The sequence below is a fragment of the Vigna umbellata genome, chromosome 11 (genome assembly GCF_029865625.1).
Source record: "Vigna umbellata cultivar VRB3 chromosome 11, Vumbellata_1.0, whole genome shotgun sequence".
NCBI classification, from domain to species: Eukaryota; Viridiplantae; Streptophyta; class Magnoliopsida; order Fabales; family Fabaceae; genus Vigna; species Vigna umbellata.
Genome location: NC_142175.1, coordinates 21,915,604 through 21,931,337, shown reverse-complemented (window position 1 = coordinate 21,931,337; position 15,734 = coordinate 21,915,604). Strand labels below are relative to the sequence as shown.

Sequence of the window (15,734 nt, the reverse complement as noted above, 5' to 3'; positions counted from 1 at the left end):
AGAACCACTTCGACCTTAGACACACTAAGCACAAGCTTCTTTTATTCACAAGACTTGATTTGAGCACACTAACACTTGAGAACTTCCTTAGACTTTTTCTATATTCTCAAATGGCTTAGTTTCCTTTTCACACACAGAGAGCCCTTAGGCACACAATTCTAATACTCTCAAATGAAAAGTTACATTCTAAGAGTTGTGGAGAACTCTATTTATAAGCCAAGGTTCGTGTAGGGTCAGAAACTGAAAAGATATCTCCTAACTGCAGTGATAATCGATTATCATAAGTCATAATCGATTATTTGTTACCATTATGGGGTTTTCGAAAAAGTGATAATCGATTATCCTGTGTAATAATTGATTATTTGCGCAAACAACTCTTTTCTAAATTAGCTTGTGATAATCGATTATTACCTAAGATAATCGATTATCTATACAAAGATTCACTAAATACAAAAACTTCTAAATGTTTTTACATTATTACAATTAATCCTATACAATTGTTTCTGTAAAAATGCTTTTAACATAGATGCACCAAGAGTTTTCAATTCTTTAGCTTTTAACATCGTCAAAACTTCATAGTACCTTGAAGACACCAATGCTCCTCATTGGTAACACAAGAAAGATTAATTTCATATATATTTTTTAACTATGAATAAAGAATTGACATAATATTTTTTTTTTTAAATTTTAAATAATATAATATTTGTTTCTCTGTCAATTCTAGATATAACCAACATATAAAATTTTGTATTTTATTAGAAAAATGTTTTTACACTTACTTATGTCGGTTTTAAAAATAACTAATATAAAAAGTCTCATCATATTTATAATTTCGTTAGCTCCATTTATTATTAACAAGTAAATTATAAGTTATAACAACTATAATAAATTATTATAAATATAATTTTTCTCTAGTGTTATAATTATAATTTTTTTAAGTATAACACTTTTAAAAAACATAAATTTTTATATAAAAAAAACTTTGTAATCTAAAATAAATAATATAATTAAAGTTGTTTAATGGTGAAAAAAAGTATTTGATAATATTGATTAATAAATTATATTATAATATAGATTAACTATTTAAGTTAATATTTTGAATATGTATTTATTTTTTAAATGTAATAGCGATTATTTTTTGTGAAAAATATTAAGTTCAAATTTTAAAATGAATACTAAAGATATTAAGATCATTTATTAAAATTATAAAATTTAGTTAAGTTTTTTTTTTATAAATTTAGTTATATTTAATTGAATTTTCATTAACATTTTTTAGTGTATTTAAAATATTTATAATTTGTTTTTTTCTATTAACGTGATAATGTGATTGTTATCTTTATCATCTTATTTATTTGACTCAATATATTACATAAATATAAAATTTTGTGATTAATATAAATTAATATTATAATTAATATAAAAATTAATAATTTTTATTATTTTTATCATAAACATGTTAGATAATAATAAGGAACCATTGTCTTTATCTAAATAAAAATTATAATAGCGAGAATCTTTTACTTATAGTAAATGATGATAGAAAAGTCATTCTAAAATTCGTTGTCTAATATAAATTCACTTCCTTTTAATTAATTATGTCATTATTTTATATTACCAATAAGTTTATCTTGGGTGAAGTCAAATCACCTAAAGTACCGTGACAAAATAATAATCACAACAACCATTTAACAAAAACATTTAAAAAGGTATAGGAGATATAAATTTCAATAAACTAAAATAATTAAACGAAACTCAATTTAAAATATATAAATTTACGAAAAAATTTAAAACTTAATAATCAAATAATAAAAAAATACATAAATTCAAACTAGAAAATTGAAAAGTTGTGTTAGAATTGTGTGAAAAACTGATATGTAAGTACTATGAATAACATGTTGTCTAGCTAAATTTATTTTCACAATTACCATGGAAGAAAATCTTTAGAAGGTTCTAGTTATTAAATGAAAGTGACCAGAAGGGGTGCCAATATCAGATAAAAGAGGTAAAAATAGCAAGAACTTTATCATGCACTCATTCCAACCCACACTTCACAATCACCATTAATGGAAGACCAAAACCTCCCTCACCACACTTCACAACCACAACCACCATCAATGGAAGACCAAAACCACTGTACGACAAGTGACCAACAGTTGCAAAACCTTAATCTCCCCAAAGTCCTTCTTCATGGTCCCCCAGGTTTTTCCTCTGTTCTCCAACCACCCTATTCCCAAAAGTTCCATCTTTTAAACCAATCTTCGCTTCCACTTCACCAGTTTGCGGCCACCCACCCCTACCACTGCGCCACCGTGGCCGCCGTCCTCTGTGACGGGGGCTACCCCCTCACCGCCGACATGCTTAGTCTCCTCCCTTCGCTCCGCCTCGTTGTCACCGCCAGTGCCGGCACTGATCACGTCGACCTGGACGAGTGCCGCCGCCGCGGAATTCAGGTTGCCGGTGCCGGAAATTTGTTTTCCGAGGACGTCGCCGATTTGGCGGTGGCTTTGTTGATCGACGTGGTGATGAAGATTTCTGCAGCGGATCGGAGTTTGAGAAAACGACACGTTGATTCACGAGCTATTACGCTTGCTTCCAAGGTTCGTGGTTTTCTATTGGCTTCAATTGGCAGAAAGTTCGTCACCAAGATATTTTAAATTTTATATCACTAAATTAATAATAAATTTTATATTAACAAAATTGTACCAGAAAATAAAATAAAAACGGACGCTTTTAATAATACTTCTTGTTGATAATATAATTATAAAACTTAACATAATTTGACATGCTAAACACTTAAGATAATAGGTTTTTTTCAGAGAACTTTTCTATACATTTAGAATAGATGTATTAAGTAAATACATTTTTTTCATATTACTTATTTAAATAAGTTAAGTGATTTTACCTAAAAGTTTCAATATATTTTTTAATTTATATTTACGTAAAAAATCTATCTTTATTAAGAGTTATAGAAAAATGTATAAAATAACGTTTTAAGCCTTAAAGTATATTTTTTAAATAGATTTATTAAAGGAATTATTTGTTATTCTCACTCCTAAACTCAAATTCCAAAAGGAATTATATTTTATTTTGAATTTCAACATAAAAATTATAATCAATTATAAAATTCAATCTACTACAAAGGACACGTTATATAATTCATACTTAAACGAATTTGGAGAAAAAAACATATATATTCGGAATTCTGAAAATGTTAATTAAAATAAATGTTAATAAGAGCAAAAGTTTACTTTGAGATAAATTAACTTTACTTTGAGATTCTGAATAGAAAGTACGAAACTTTTTTTAAAAGCAATATCATTTTAGTTTTTCAATTTAGTCTACATGTATGAAATTATTCTACACACATATTAGGAGTTTCATAATAGATTGAAAATAAAGTAAAAATAAGAAAATTAAGAGATATATAAAAATATATTGACAAACACAAACATTTAATTTTACGATTTTAAATTAGAAATAATCTCATGGTTATTTTATATATCTTATCATTTGTAATATTAAGACTTGTTATTTATCTTATTGGCCAAATTGTGATATTGAATTTTTTTAATATTTTTTTGTACGAAAACCCTAAGAAAATAAATATGGTATGATTTTAATTAATTATTTTTTGTTGTTATTTTCAACGAATATTTAATTAATAATACGAACTTCATCAAATTTTATTAAACATAAATCACTTTAGTTACACTAATAGGAATTTTATCATTCAAAAAAATTAATACATGTTAACAAAGACAGTCCAAACATTTTCCTTTTGTCCAACTATGGGAGAGATGTCAATATAATATTTTAACATTCAATTATGGATTTAGTTCTTAAAGTTTGGGGTAACTTTCATTTTAGTATTTAAACTAAATATATATTTTAACTTCTAAATACGAAATTTAAAGGATAAATTATTTTTTAAGTCGTTTTTTTTTAATTTTCTGAATAATAAATTAAAAGGATCCAAACCGTTTATTTTTAATTTAAAACACTTGAAAATAATTTTTCTTTTAAATTTAAAAAATCAAAACCAAATTTATGTAAAAACATTAGAAACTAAAACCATAACTAATTCAATTATTTAAAGTTTTAAGTTAAGAACTCTTTTTATTTTACTTGTGGGAGCTAATCTAATTTAGTAAGATAGGCTGCATATATTAAAGGTAATGTTGATATGAAGAATGGTTAATTCTATTTTCTTTTATAAGAAGAAATAACAAATCGAAGAAAAATTAATTTAATTCATCTACAAAATATTTCTTGTCTTGTTGATATTACATGATTTTGAAAATTTCATATTAATATGTTATTGGTTTTTAATTAGTCATTTGATCTTAATTTTTATTGAAAATATTTAAGTAGGTTTTTTCATTTGTTTTTGTTTTAATTAAGTTTAATTTTTTGAAAAGTTATTTCAATTAAATTCTTTTCATTAATACTGTACTAGTTGCTGACATGTGTCAGTGTCCTTGCTTTTTATTTTTTATTTTTTATTGTCTGTAGCGTGAAAGTACTCAATTTTTTTATTGTCTGTAGCGTAAACGATCATGTCACCCACTCGATAATAAGAAATCAATTGAAAAACATACATATTTTGAATACTCAGTAGAATCAAAATTGCAATAAAAAGATAAATAAAAATATTTAAATGAATGAAAAACTTAAATCTTAGTTAATATTTTTTTTTTAATTTTTCATGTTGATAGATATTCTAATCGACGACATAAAACTTTTCTCAATAGAACATTTTTTAAAAAGAAATTAAACTTAATTAAGTCTTAAATTTATTTATAAACTTCTTTCCAAACATACACAAAAATATATTAGTGTAACATTTAAATCTATTTTCAGACATCTGAATGAAAAACATAAGAAAAAAAAAAAGAGAAATAAAGACATGTCATGTACAATGTCAATTGTTTTTTTTTAATTATTTAAATGGTACTAATTTGGTTTACTTTGTTTAAAGTATAAGTAAGGTAAGAGTGATACACATTTATATTTATTTGAAACGTATTATATTTATAAAATTTTCATAAAAGAAAATTAAACTTTTGTATTTAAAAAAATAATGTTAAATAAATATAAAATATTTGTGTGATTTTTCATGAATATTGATAACAATGATGTTTGGTTCAGGTATCAGGAAAGAGAGTTGGAATAGTAGGGTTGGGAAGAATAGGGTTAGAGGTGGCACATAGGCTTGAGGCCTTGGAGTGCATGGTCTCGTACAACTCTAGGAAGCAGAAACCCTTTGTGCCATACCCTTTCTATTCTACTGTTCTTGAACTTGCCACTAACACCAACGTCCTTGTTCTCTGTTGTTCCCTCAATGACCAAACACGCCACATCATCAACAGAGAAGTGATGCTGGCACTGGGAAAAGGAGGAGTTATTATCAATGTGGGAAGAGGAGCTTTGATAGATGAAAAACAACTCTTCAACTGTTTGATGGAAGGTGAAATTGGAGGTGCTGGTTTGGATGTCTTTGAGAATGAGCCTCTTGTTGATGAACACTTCTTTTCCTTGGATAATGTAGTTCTATCACCACATGCAGGTTTTTCCACTTTAGACTCTTATCTTGCTATTTGCCAACTTCTCGGACTTAATTTGGAAGCTTTTTTCTCTAATAACCCTCTCATTACTCCTGTCATTTAGCTTCTTTCAATTTTACTTGTTTTCTGTTCAGAACACAAATATCATGTAATGCTTCTACCCTTTTCTATTTGGCTTTATCGTGTACTTAATATGATGAATAATATAATTCTCAATGAACTAAGTTGAATTTGAAATGAAACCAATGACATAGTAAAACATGCATGTGTTGGAAGGTGGTTCAACGTAACACTGAATTCTTGCCTTTCAAGTAAAAGATTAAGAAGGCCATAAAGTTCTTTAACCTATAAAATCTACATCCAAAACAAAACAAAACAGTAGATCAACTGGGAACATAGAGCTTAAAAAGTCTAATACACGGATTTGGATCATTCTGCATAATTTCAGCAGCACGTTCAAACTCTTCCCTCAGAACTTTGATGCTATATTTATCTACCACTCTTCCAAGATCATGAGATGTTTCAAAAGGATCCTCTATACATATCAAATGCCGATCATTGTCAATCCCTCTAGTCCAGTCCTTCTCTCGTTTGCTACACCAAAATACAGTATCATATATTCAGTCAAATGAAAATAAAAATGAACAAGTTCAAATGAACAAAGCATTACCCAGTTCCTATGAATTTGTTAACAACGGAATGGAACATAAAAGGGTGTGACAAACATTTAGAGATAACGAGTTATCATACCTGATAATGCTTCCTTTGCGTACAGATATAACAGAATTTGCATAATCATGACAATATGCCCAATAGTGGAAAAATCCACGCACAAGCTGAGCAATTGTTTCCTTGTTGTGGCGACCAAAATCTCTAAGTTTTTCAACTTTATCAAAGAAAGCACAATTAATATCATCCACAGTCACAGAATACGTTGTCTCCATCTCCTGTATAGAAAATAGTATTCAATCATTAAATTACAAAATTATTCATATGATATGTTTAATGAGGTACAAACTTGACAAAGTTAACTGAACGTCTTTGATTTGCATACTACAAAAAAGTTATTGCATTGACACTGGCCACGCAATTGCTAAAGTGGTTTTCTCAGAGTAAAAAGTGATTTGCCATTAACAAGGCTTTGTCACAGCATAAAAATTTGAAGTGGTTTCCAGCCAATTGTATGGAAAATGAAAATGAAAAGATACCTAGAACTCTTAATTAATTTTTTCATTCTGTACAAAATGGAAACACAGATCATTATGTTTAGATCAAAATATAAAGGGTTATTTCTGAAACATTAATAGCAGAAACACTGACATTCAACTTCTTAAAAGGCTAAAGAAATAAATCTGCCATAGAGGACTAGAAGAATAAAGTCTGAAGTACACACCTGCAAGCATGGAAGGATGGCAGGTCTTCTCATTTGTAAATAATGAATGCACATCAAAACATACCTGAAATTAAAATTAAATTATTGTTTTTAAGCGATACTATCCGGTCATCATATTTAAATGAACTTCTTTGATCCTGTCTACTTTGATTTTGAAATATTAGGACAACTTGCCTGATTATAATGAAGACAACAAAAGACTTTTTCAATAAGAATAGCAACAGAGGTTAACTTACGCATAGCTAGACAGAGTTCCATGGTAAGTTTCATTGACTCTTCTTGACTTAGCCCAATGTTTGATAATGAAGGCTAGCTGCCGTAACCTTGGATCTATGAGTGCATAATCCCGAAGAAGCTTTGTATTCACAACAGCTAGAAGTTTGTTAATGCATATGTCACAAGAGATTCCTGTCACTGGATCCATGAGCTTTACTATGGGAACCCGTGCACGTGTCAATGCCTACAAACAAACTCAAATTAAGAACTGAAGATTTTTTTTTTAATTTAATTACTTCAAAATGAATGTTTCCAAGAGCCGTAAACCAGCAGCAAATGCATTCTTCTGAAGAAAAATTGAGTCAGTCAGTTACCAGTCATTTCTGTCATATTCCCAATCTATTAATCCACATCCTTTTCCTTCTTTATTATTACCTATATTTTTTTTTATCAGCAAAAAATAATTAATTAAATAATACAGGACACTTAGGGTGTCCTAATCCTTATACAAAACTTGTAAAAACAAGTGCATTATCATACAACTCTTTTAACCATAGCATTTTCTCCAAACATATCCAATAAAAAATCAAACAGAAAAAACAGATTAGAGATGCTGTTGAAGAAAAAAAGGGGGGTGAAGAGACTCAGACACAGGAGGCAAAGACTAACAGACAGAATATGTTAAAAGTCTAGACACTAGCATTTACCAGTGAAGACAATAGCTTCTATGCTTATCCATATAAGGGCCCCTTTATAAGGGATCCATAAATTTGAAAGTATCAAATCAAAGACAGCAAAAACCACCACATTATGTTCTTCATCCACGCAAAAACACAATATAAAGTAGGAAAGTCGCCTTATATAGTCACCCAGCGTCATATATGGCCTCTTAGAAGCATGCCTTTGTTGCAACATCGTGGATAAGTAATTTAGTTCCACATTGACCACTGGTATAGCAAAACACAGAACAAATAAGTACATAAATGACATTTTTTATAGCAAAAAATAGAATATATAAGTACATAAATGACATTTAAATCACACCTTATAAACCAGTTTTATAGGGATAAGTTAAGCTTAAACCCATATCCTAAAATGACATCAAAATTCCTACATTCTATGATATAATAAAGTCAGATTCCTTTTAATAATCCACTTCAGAAGAGAGTAACAGCAGAATTTCGAAGGATCTGTGTTTACTGTAACTTTTCAATAAGAAATAGCAATCAAGTGACCTTCTTAGGTCTGCAAGGCTCAAGTAAGGACTACAGTAGAGTTAGAGGGGTTCCTTTATTGTGAAAATCTTCCTACAAATAGACTAGAAGTAAAATGTAAATTTTGTTCTAATGCTTGTTGGGGTGGCATAGGAAGGATGAAACATCATCTTCAAGGAGCAAACAAAGGTGTTAGTCCTTGTCTTAGTGTTCAAGATGAAGTAAAGAAAAAAATGAAAAGTAGAACAACCTTGATTAGGCAGAAGTTACAAAAGTAGTAGCAAAGGGAAAGAATCCTCTCCGACAAATGACAATAAATGCATCTTATGTTAATGCATTGTCATTTAACCTTGTAGGAGTCCTCTTCTTATCCAACTATTAAAGGTTGTTGGATAGTATGGTAAGGATTTAAAGCCTCCTTATTATGAGGAAAGTGTCTCCTATTTGAAAAGAGTTGTTAATAATGCCAAAGCCCAATAAAAACGGAAAATTCATAGTAGCAAACAAGGAAGATGTTGGAGACATTGAAGTAGGGGGAAAAGATGAAGATCACTTGAGTGATGTAGATCTTGGAGAGGAAGAGGATGACATATGAATTTGATTTTGAGGTTGTGTAGTATGTGCAGCAGTAGCAACAACCACAGTCGATTTACACCGTACTTCATCTGACAACCTTTTTACACTATCAATCTTATCTGGCCATGTCTCCCAAATCCTAGTTTTTGTATGTCATAAATTTCAAAAATAAAACTCATCTTATATATGGGGAGAAGTAAAACCCTCCCTCGCCAACTTCAATCTCACCAACAATACAAAATTTCATTAACTTTGAACAGCAATGAAGCTGATTACAGACTTGGGAAGTTATACGCCACAAGTAGGAAAACAATTAACCAAAATCTACAACCAGTATAATTATGCACATATATTCTCTCATTACCTTCGCAAAGATATTAAGTGTTGGGAAGTATTCGGTGAACAGTAACTATTTTTTATTATCTAAGACAAAATTCAAGGACAAACCAGCTATAGAAAATTTCAAATTTTTTTCCATTCAAAACCAAAGTTATTAAATCTCCTTTATGGAAATTTCTTAGCAAGCTTATACAAGTACATTTGCTTCTTAAAAATTATTGCACATTTCTTTATATGTGAATACAAACCATCAAGATAAAAATGAAAATGCAAAAAAAAAGACGAAAATTTTCTTACCTGCACATTCTTCAGATTATCTGATCGCAAAATATCCGCCAATTTCCTTATAATCTTAGCTTTGTCCAGACTTGCTTCCTCAATAGCAAGGCAAACATCAATGTCACTTTTAGAAACACCAAACGAATTAGCACATGATCCATAGAGATGAAGCTTAGCTGCTGGCCATTCTTTTCTAACTAATTTCTCCAATAATGCCACTACTTGCTTTTGCTTCTTCTTTTCTTCTTCAGGAGGTATTAGAGACTCATATATTGCAAGGAAAGGAACACTAAGAACATCAGTGTCCCTTCCACAAACTAACTGACTCTTGTACATTCTTGCCCGCTTGCTTAGGATGATCTGACCTCTTGAATCCGATGATATGGCATCCTGGTAATAAATGATACAAGCGTAAATAACATTCATACTTTACCATAAAAGACACATGAGCTTCATAATTTGATCACCGGTGGGTAACTGTTAAACTCAACAAATATAAGCACAAACCTTCTCTCGAGTGGATACTCAAAGTACTTAATGGATACTCAAAGTACTTAATGGAATTTAGTTTAAAATTTAGCTCAGTAATGATTTACAACACATACCAAGTTAGTTACCAGCAATATTATCAACAAATATAAGCACAAACCTTCTCTCGAGTAGCGCGGCGTTGCCTTGAGTTAGTCCTGTCATCAGAGTCATCCTCTATCGTTCTTCTTGACTCTACTATTCGATTGTGGCCTTCGCGACCATGCTCCCCTCTTTGGACAAACTGTCTGAGGTGTCCCGCTTGTACAAGCTCTTCTATTTTGTCTTTCAAGGCCACACACTCTTCCGTTTCATGCCCATACTTTCGGTGATACCGACAATGCCTAGACATGTCAGCATTCGGCGATGTGGCTAATTTCCTTGGTTTTTGTATAAGATCCGAATTAAGAGCCTCTTCCAAGGCGCGCAATCTTGTTACATTCAACTGCGTGTATTGATTGAATCGAGGTTGTCTTATCTCCTTAAGCCGAGGTAAAGATTTGTGATGTCTATATTGGTCATGAGCTTTCTTGTCAGTTGGGCTGTTCTCAGCCCTCATATTTCCTATAAGCTCCCGGGCCTCCTCCAACCGAATATATTCCGCCGCCCTCTGTCTCAGCTCGTTGAGGTCGGTCGTCGGCTCCCTGGCTAAGCTGTCTAGAAAGGGCCCAGGTCTTAACGCTGCCATCATGCAATACAATGCTAATTGAGGACAAAGATTCCTGATTTTCAACGCCAGCTTTCCAAACCGTTCCATGAAGGTCCTAAGTGCCTCTCCTTTCTCTTGCCGAATATATTGCAGAGCCATAGTTGAGATAACATTATCTGGGCGACTGCTCGCAAACCGGGAGCCAAACCGAGCTACCAATGTGGCAAAACAATTGATTGACATGGGAGGGAGCTCTGAAAACCAACTAAAGGCTTCATCTTTTAGGGAAGTGGGAAAGGCTCGACAGAAAATTGCATCTTTCGTACTATATACGCTAACATGAGTAACGTACACTTTAACATGCTCATCAGGATCCGTGGTACCGTCGTACTGGTCAATAGTTAACCATTGCCAATTATCGGGCGGAGGCACCTCCATGATATCATCTGTGAATGGATGCCACCACCTTTCACTGAGGGCAGTGACGGCGGTGTTAGCTATACCCCTTACCTTGGGTGGGGATCCCTGTGCCTGCACTGACCGAAGGGATGACGTAGGGGTACTTGATCTTGGGGTCTTCAAGCTTGGACCTTTGGAACAATCCTGACCTATTTCTTCAAGCTTCCTCTTCATCTTAGTTTCTTCTTTCAACGCGGCTATCTCCTCCGCATGTCTCTTTTCTAATTCATCTAGCTGCTTTTGTAGTTCTAGGAGCATAGTCATCGCATCTGAACTACTCGCCGGAACCTCCTCTTCCTGCGCTCTTCCATTGTTGGTCATGCTACGGGTACACACCATGAGCTCCTTAAAAACTCACCTTGGCCCCACAGCAAATCGGAGTTTCAGAAAACGATAAGTTGATTCATGAGCTATTACGCTTGCTTCCAAGGTTTGTATTGCTAATATAGAAAGTTGTTCATCACCAAGTTTAAATTTTAGGGCTTTGTGTGTGTAGTCCGCGAAATTGGATTTCGTTTTATGCATACTTTAATATTTAATATATTTTGTTATTCAAATTTTAAAAGTAAATTAAAATAGTTGTTTGTCTTAGGTTTATTATTTTTATTTGTATTTTAAAATAGTTTTTTATCTTAGGTTAATTTTTTTTATTTGTTAAACATGTATTATGCTAATATTTAAATTATTTATACCATTTTAAAGATTTTAGATTTAATGTTATTTGTAAAATATGTTTTTTTATGTAAAAAATATAACATTAAAATGATTATATTTACTTATTTTTAAGATTTGGTTTCTGTAATGTATGACTACTTGTTCGGTCAATGGACCAGGCGGCAAATGACTAACAACTTAGAAATCGATCAGCAAGAATAGTCGTTGAAGTAATTAAAAAATAATTAATAATGATAACAATCATTGATGTGCAATTAATAGAAATAATAATAGCTATTAATGAATAATTAATTGGTCTGATATAATTATTATTACGAGGTTTATAAATATAGGTTTGACTTTAAAGGAAAAGACAATTTTTTTGTGACAATAGTTTTGTTAAATTCATTGAGAAATATAGTTGACTTGAGCGATGGACATGGAAATAAGAAAATAAAGAATTTATGAGAAGCACGTTGGTGAACCACTAAAGGGAGAATGCAATTATTACAAAGATTAAGTTTCTCATTTGAAAGTAATTATGTGTTAAAAGGGAATTTGATGCTTTAGTAAATAACTTGGTTTGCAACATTAATTTGTTAAATGGCTACTCTAGTTTCTATTTCTCCCAACATGAAGAACGTCCAAAGAAACAAAGGCTGCTTTAAGACTCCAACAAAATGAGAGAATTAATTGACACCTATGGACATGTATGTTGAGTTGCATTTGAAAATCAAATGTCACATATCCATTATAGATGGTCACCTCATCATCTTCAAATGACGTTTTAGCTAATTTAACAAGAGTTTAATTACATCAATTTTTTCAAGTTAGAGACAAATTAAAAATACAGAGACCGATATGAGATTTTGCTACAAAAATATGGACTAATGAAATGATTTAACCTATTTTTCAATTTGGAGAAATAAAATATCAAAGTTGCTTATATGAATGAATTTCAATTTTATGTTAAAGTTTAGAAACTAAAAAAATATAAAATCAAAAAAATTATATCACTAAATTAATAATATATTTTATGTTAACAAAATTGTACCAAAAAGTAAAAATAAAAATGGTGATAATATAAGTATAAAAATGTTGATGATAAAAACATAATTTTTATATTTGAAAAAAAAAACCTAAAAAGGAAAATAGTTTATGTAACGTGTGTGTAAAAATTTGTTAGATGTAAAGTAATAGTTTCTTGGGAGTTGCTCCCTCCACCCCCACACATCTCTTCCTCCACCTCCCCTTTACTTTTTTGCCCCTTCTTCCACCTTTCCTTTACTATTTTGCCCCTCAGTAAAATTTTATTTTTAAAATTATTGTTTTTTAAGTTCTCTGCACATAATCTGATTTCTTCTTCAAGAATTTCTCAGGTGTATCATGCCTTTGAAGCAGAACATCAACCGAAGTTCCCACTGGAAAGTTGTCCCAAAACAACACCGAATCGATCCAACTCATTTCAATGCAGTCTTCACCAACCAAACCCAATTCAGGGAAGCTATCACTCATCACGCGAACCAAATCTTGAGCATTTCCAAGAAATAAGGCATTGAACTTGGCTCTGATTGTCTTCTGACCCTTCCTTTTGACAGCACTAAGAACCACTCTTATAAACAATCCATCATGTATTTTACCGGCAACATACTGCCATCGATGAACAACATCAGTAGCCCCTTGTTCCAATGTTTTTTTAACTCTAAAAACTGTGACAACCTCAGGGACGGGAACCAGCTTGATTTTCCACGACACAATGACCCCAAAGCTAGCACCCCCACCTCCTCTAATCCCCCAGAAAAGATCCTCCCCCATTTTCTTCCTGTCCAAGACTCTCCCTTCAGCATCCACAATCACAGCATCCAAAACATGATCCACAGAAAGACCAAATTTTCTCATCATGTTCCCATACCCTCTCCCACTGAAGTGTTCTTCTGCCACCTGCAATAAGCCACATATGACATCCTTCAACGGATGTCAACATCCGTTTAAGGCGAAACGGATGTCGACATCCGTTTTGCCTTAAACGGATGTTGACATCCGTTGAAGGATGTCATCCGTCCAGAGGCAGCGTTGCTTTTTCGTTTCGTTTTTATTTTATTTGTTTATTTTATTTACAGTAATTTATATTTAAATTTATAATTTTAAATGTTATATATGATAAACGGAAATGGAGAAATGGAGAAATGGAGAAGAAGCTTTACGGAAGAGAAAATGATAAACGGAAATGGAGAAATGGAGAAGAAGCTTTACAGAAGAGAGAAAGGTAAACGGAAATGGAAGAGAGGAAGATGTGCATAGAAGTAAATCAGAAGTTTTAAATAAATTAAAATATTAAAATAATAAAAATAAAAAATTTTAACTTTTGAGGATATAATTGTCATTTTAGAAGGATATAATTGGCATTTTAGAAAATTGGGGAGGTGGAGGAAGAGATGTGTGGGGGTGAAGGGAGCAACTCCCTAGTTTCTTTGTAAAAACATGGTACTATTATTTTGACACTCAACAAATTTTACATACAATTTACATTCATTATTTTATTTTCTAATTATGGATGGTAAAATCAATTGTGACTTGCGGGCTAGTATCTAAATACATGATAGGTCAAGTTTAAATTTTTAACTCATTAATTCGTTTCGGCCTGATCTTTCTTGCCTACCAAATTAGCGGATCAAAGACGAGTTAATCTTCCATGACCTGTTGGCTCATTTTATTTTTTATTTTTTTTTCTAAAATTAAAAAAGTTTAAAAGATTAAATTCTTTATATTATATTTTTCTAAATATATAAATATGTATCAATATTGTAATTTAAAATTCTAACAATTATAATTAAATTTTAATTATGAGTTATAATAGAGTAATTTAATATTTAAATCTAATCATTATTTTGAATTTATTTAATTAAAAAAATCATATAATTAGATATGCTTCTAATATATATATATATATATATATATATAAAAGCAAATTTAAGATTTAAGAAAAAAATGATTGTGCCCTATAGGAATTTTTTATGATGAACTAACTCAGCCTAATTCAAATTTGACGGGTTAAGAGGAGGATAGATCTAATCCGTTTTGCCGGTCTAATTTAATCTCTATAAATATAAAAGTTAACTTTCTTTTAAGGGTTAAATATGTTTTTAGTCCATAAACTATTGGTCGTTTTTTGTTTTCGTCCCTCTTTCAAAATAAGGTATAATTTGGTCCTCATTCTTTTCGAAACGTTCGTTTTAATCCTCAAAAACTAACACCGTTAAAAATTTGGTCCTCATTTAGTCAACAAAACGAGGACTAAAACCAAAGTTTCAAGGACTAAAACGAACGTTTCGAAAAGAATAAAGACCAAATTGTACCTTATTTTGAAAGAGGGACGAAAACCAAAAACGGAGGGACTAAAAACATATTTAACCCTTCTTTTAATAACCAAAATTTATCCTAAAAGACAACTGTTGCAAGTGGTGTAAAGAAATAACAAAATCTGACCTGCTAAACACATGAGATAATGGGTTTTTTCCATTGTTTGCCATGCTTTTGATATGTTGATAAAAACCACGAAGCGTTTTTCATTTTCTCTTTTTAATCAAAGTTCATCCATCCACTAAAATATTTCCATAAACATTCTATTTTCTAATTTTAAATTCGCAAAAAGAATAACATCAGGAATCGTTAATTAAATAGAAACTTTTTATTATAAAATGTTATTAAATAATTAAAAAATAATTATGAATTATGTATTTTAAAAGTATTTTAAATATAAACTTTTATGAATGTTAATAGAAATTGTAATGTGGCAATTTTTTAATATAACTCAACTAAGATTTCCAAAATTTATTAATGGTCTTTTGTTCCACTTAGTATAT

The 15,734-nt window shown here is 30.9% G+C and overlaps 3 protein-coding genes across 3 annotated transcripts; 1 reads left to right on the top strand and 2 right to left on the bottom strand.

Moving 5' to 3' along the window:
* The first annotated feature begins 1,878 nt into the window (after positions 1-1,878).
* Positions 1,879-5,756, top strand: LOC124847021 (glyoxylate/hydroxypyruvate reductase HPR3-like). The gene is made up of 2 exons (XM_047324406.2): positions 1,879-2,597; positions 5,149-5,756. The coding sequence occupies exons 1-2, from the start codon at positions 2,064-2,066 to the stop codon at positions 5,665-5,667; spliced, it is 1,053 nt and encodes a 350-aa protein (XP_047180362.1). The 5' UTR covers positions 1,879-2,063; the 3' UTR covers positions 5,668-5,756.
* An 88-nt stretch (positions 5,757-5,844) lies between these two features.
* Positions 5,845-11,681, bottom strand: LOC124847023 (uncharacterized). The gene is made up of 6 exons (XM_047324408.2): positions 10,231-11,681; positions 9,600-9,971; positions 7,194-7,417; positions 6,958-7,021; positions 6,315-6,511; positions 5,845-6,158 (listed from the first exon to the last, which is right to left on the bottom strand). The coding sequence occupies exons 1-6, from the start codon at positions 11,554-11,556 to the stop codon at positions 5,948-5,950; spliced, it is 2,394 nt and encodes a 797-aa protein (XP_047180364.2). The 5' UTR covers positions 11,557-11,681; the 3' UTR covers positions 5,845-5,947.
* A 1,522-nt stretch (positions 11,682-13,203) lies between these two features.
* On the bottom strand, positions 13,204-13,773 carry LOC148191181 (berberine bridge enzyme-like 5). Its single transcript, XM_088101320.1, has one exon. The coding sequence runs from the start codon at positions 13,771-13,773 to the stop codon at positions 13,204-13,206; it is 570 nt and encodes a 189-aa protein (XP_087957446.1).
* Positions 13,774-15,734: the final 1,961 nt, after the last annotated feature.

What these genes read in the sequence shown, in the direction of transcription:
- LOC124847021 (XM_047324406.2), top strand. Translation starts at nt 2,064, where the DNA reads ATGGAAGACCAAAACCTCCCTCACCACACTTCACAACCACAACCACCA. An exon ending in CTATTACGCTTGCTTCCAAG is followed by an intron (nt 2,598 to 5,148) that starts GTTCGTGGTTTT and finishes TGTTTGGTTCAG; the next exon opens with GTATCAGGAAAGAGAGTTGG.
- LOC124847023 (XM_047324408.2), bottom strand. Translation starts at nt 11,556, where the DNA reads ATGGTGTGTACCCGTAGCATGACCAACAATGGAAGAGCGCAGGAAGAG. An exon ending in GCCGCGCTACTCGAGAGAAG is followed by an intron (nt 9,972 to 10,230) that starts GTTTGTGCTTAT and finishes ATTTATTACCAG; the next exon opens with GATGCCATATCATCGGATTC. An exon ending in CCATCCTTCCATGCTTGCAG is followed by an intron (nt 6,512 to 6,957) that starts GTGTGTACTTCA and finishes TTTTCTATACAG; the next exon opens with GAGATGGAGACAACGTATTC.
- LOC148191181 (XM_088101320.1), bottom strand. Translation starts at nt 13,773, where the DNA reads ATGATGAGAAAATTTGGTCTTTCTGTGGATCATGTTTTGGATGCTGTG.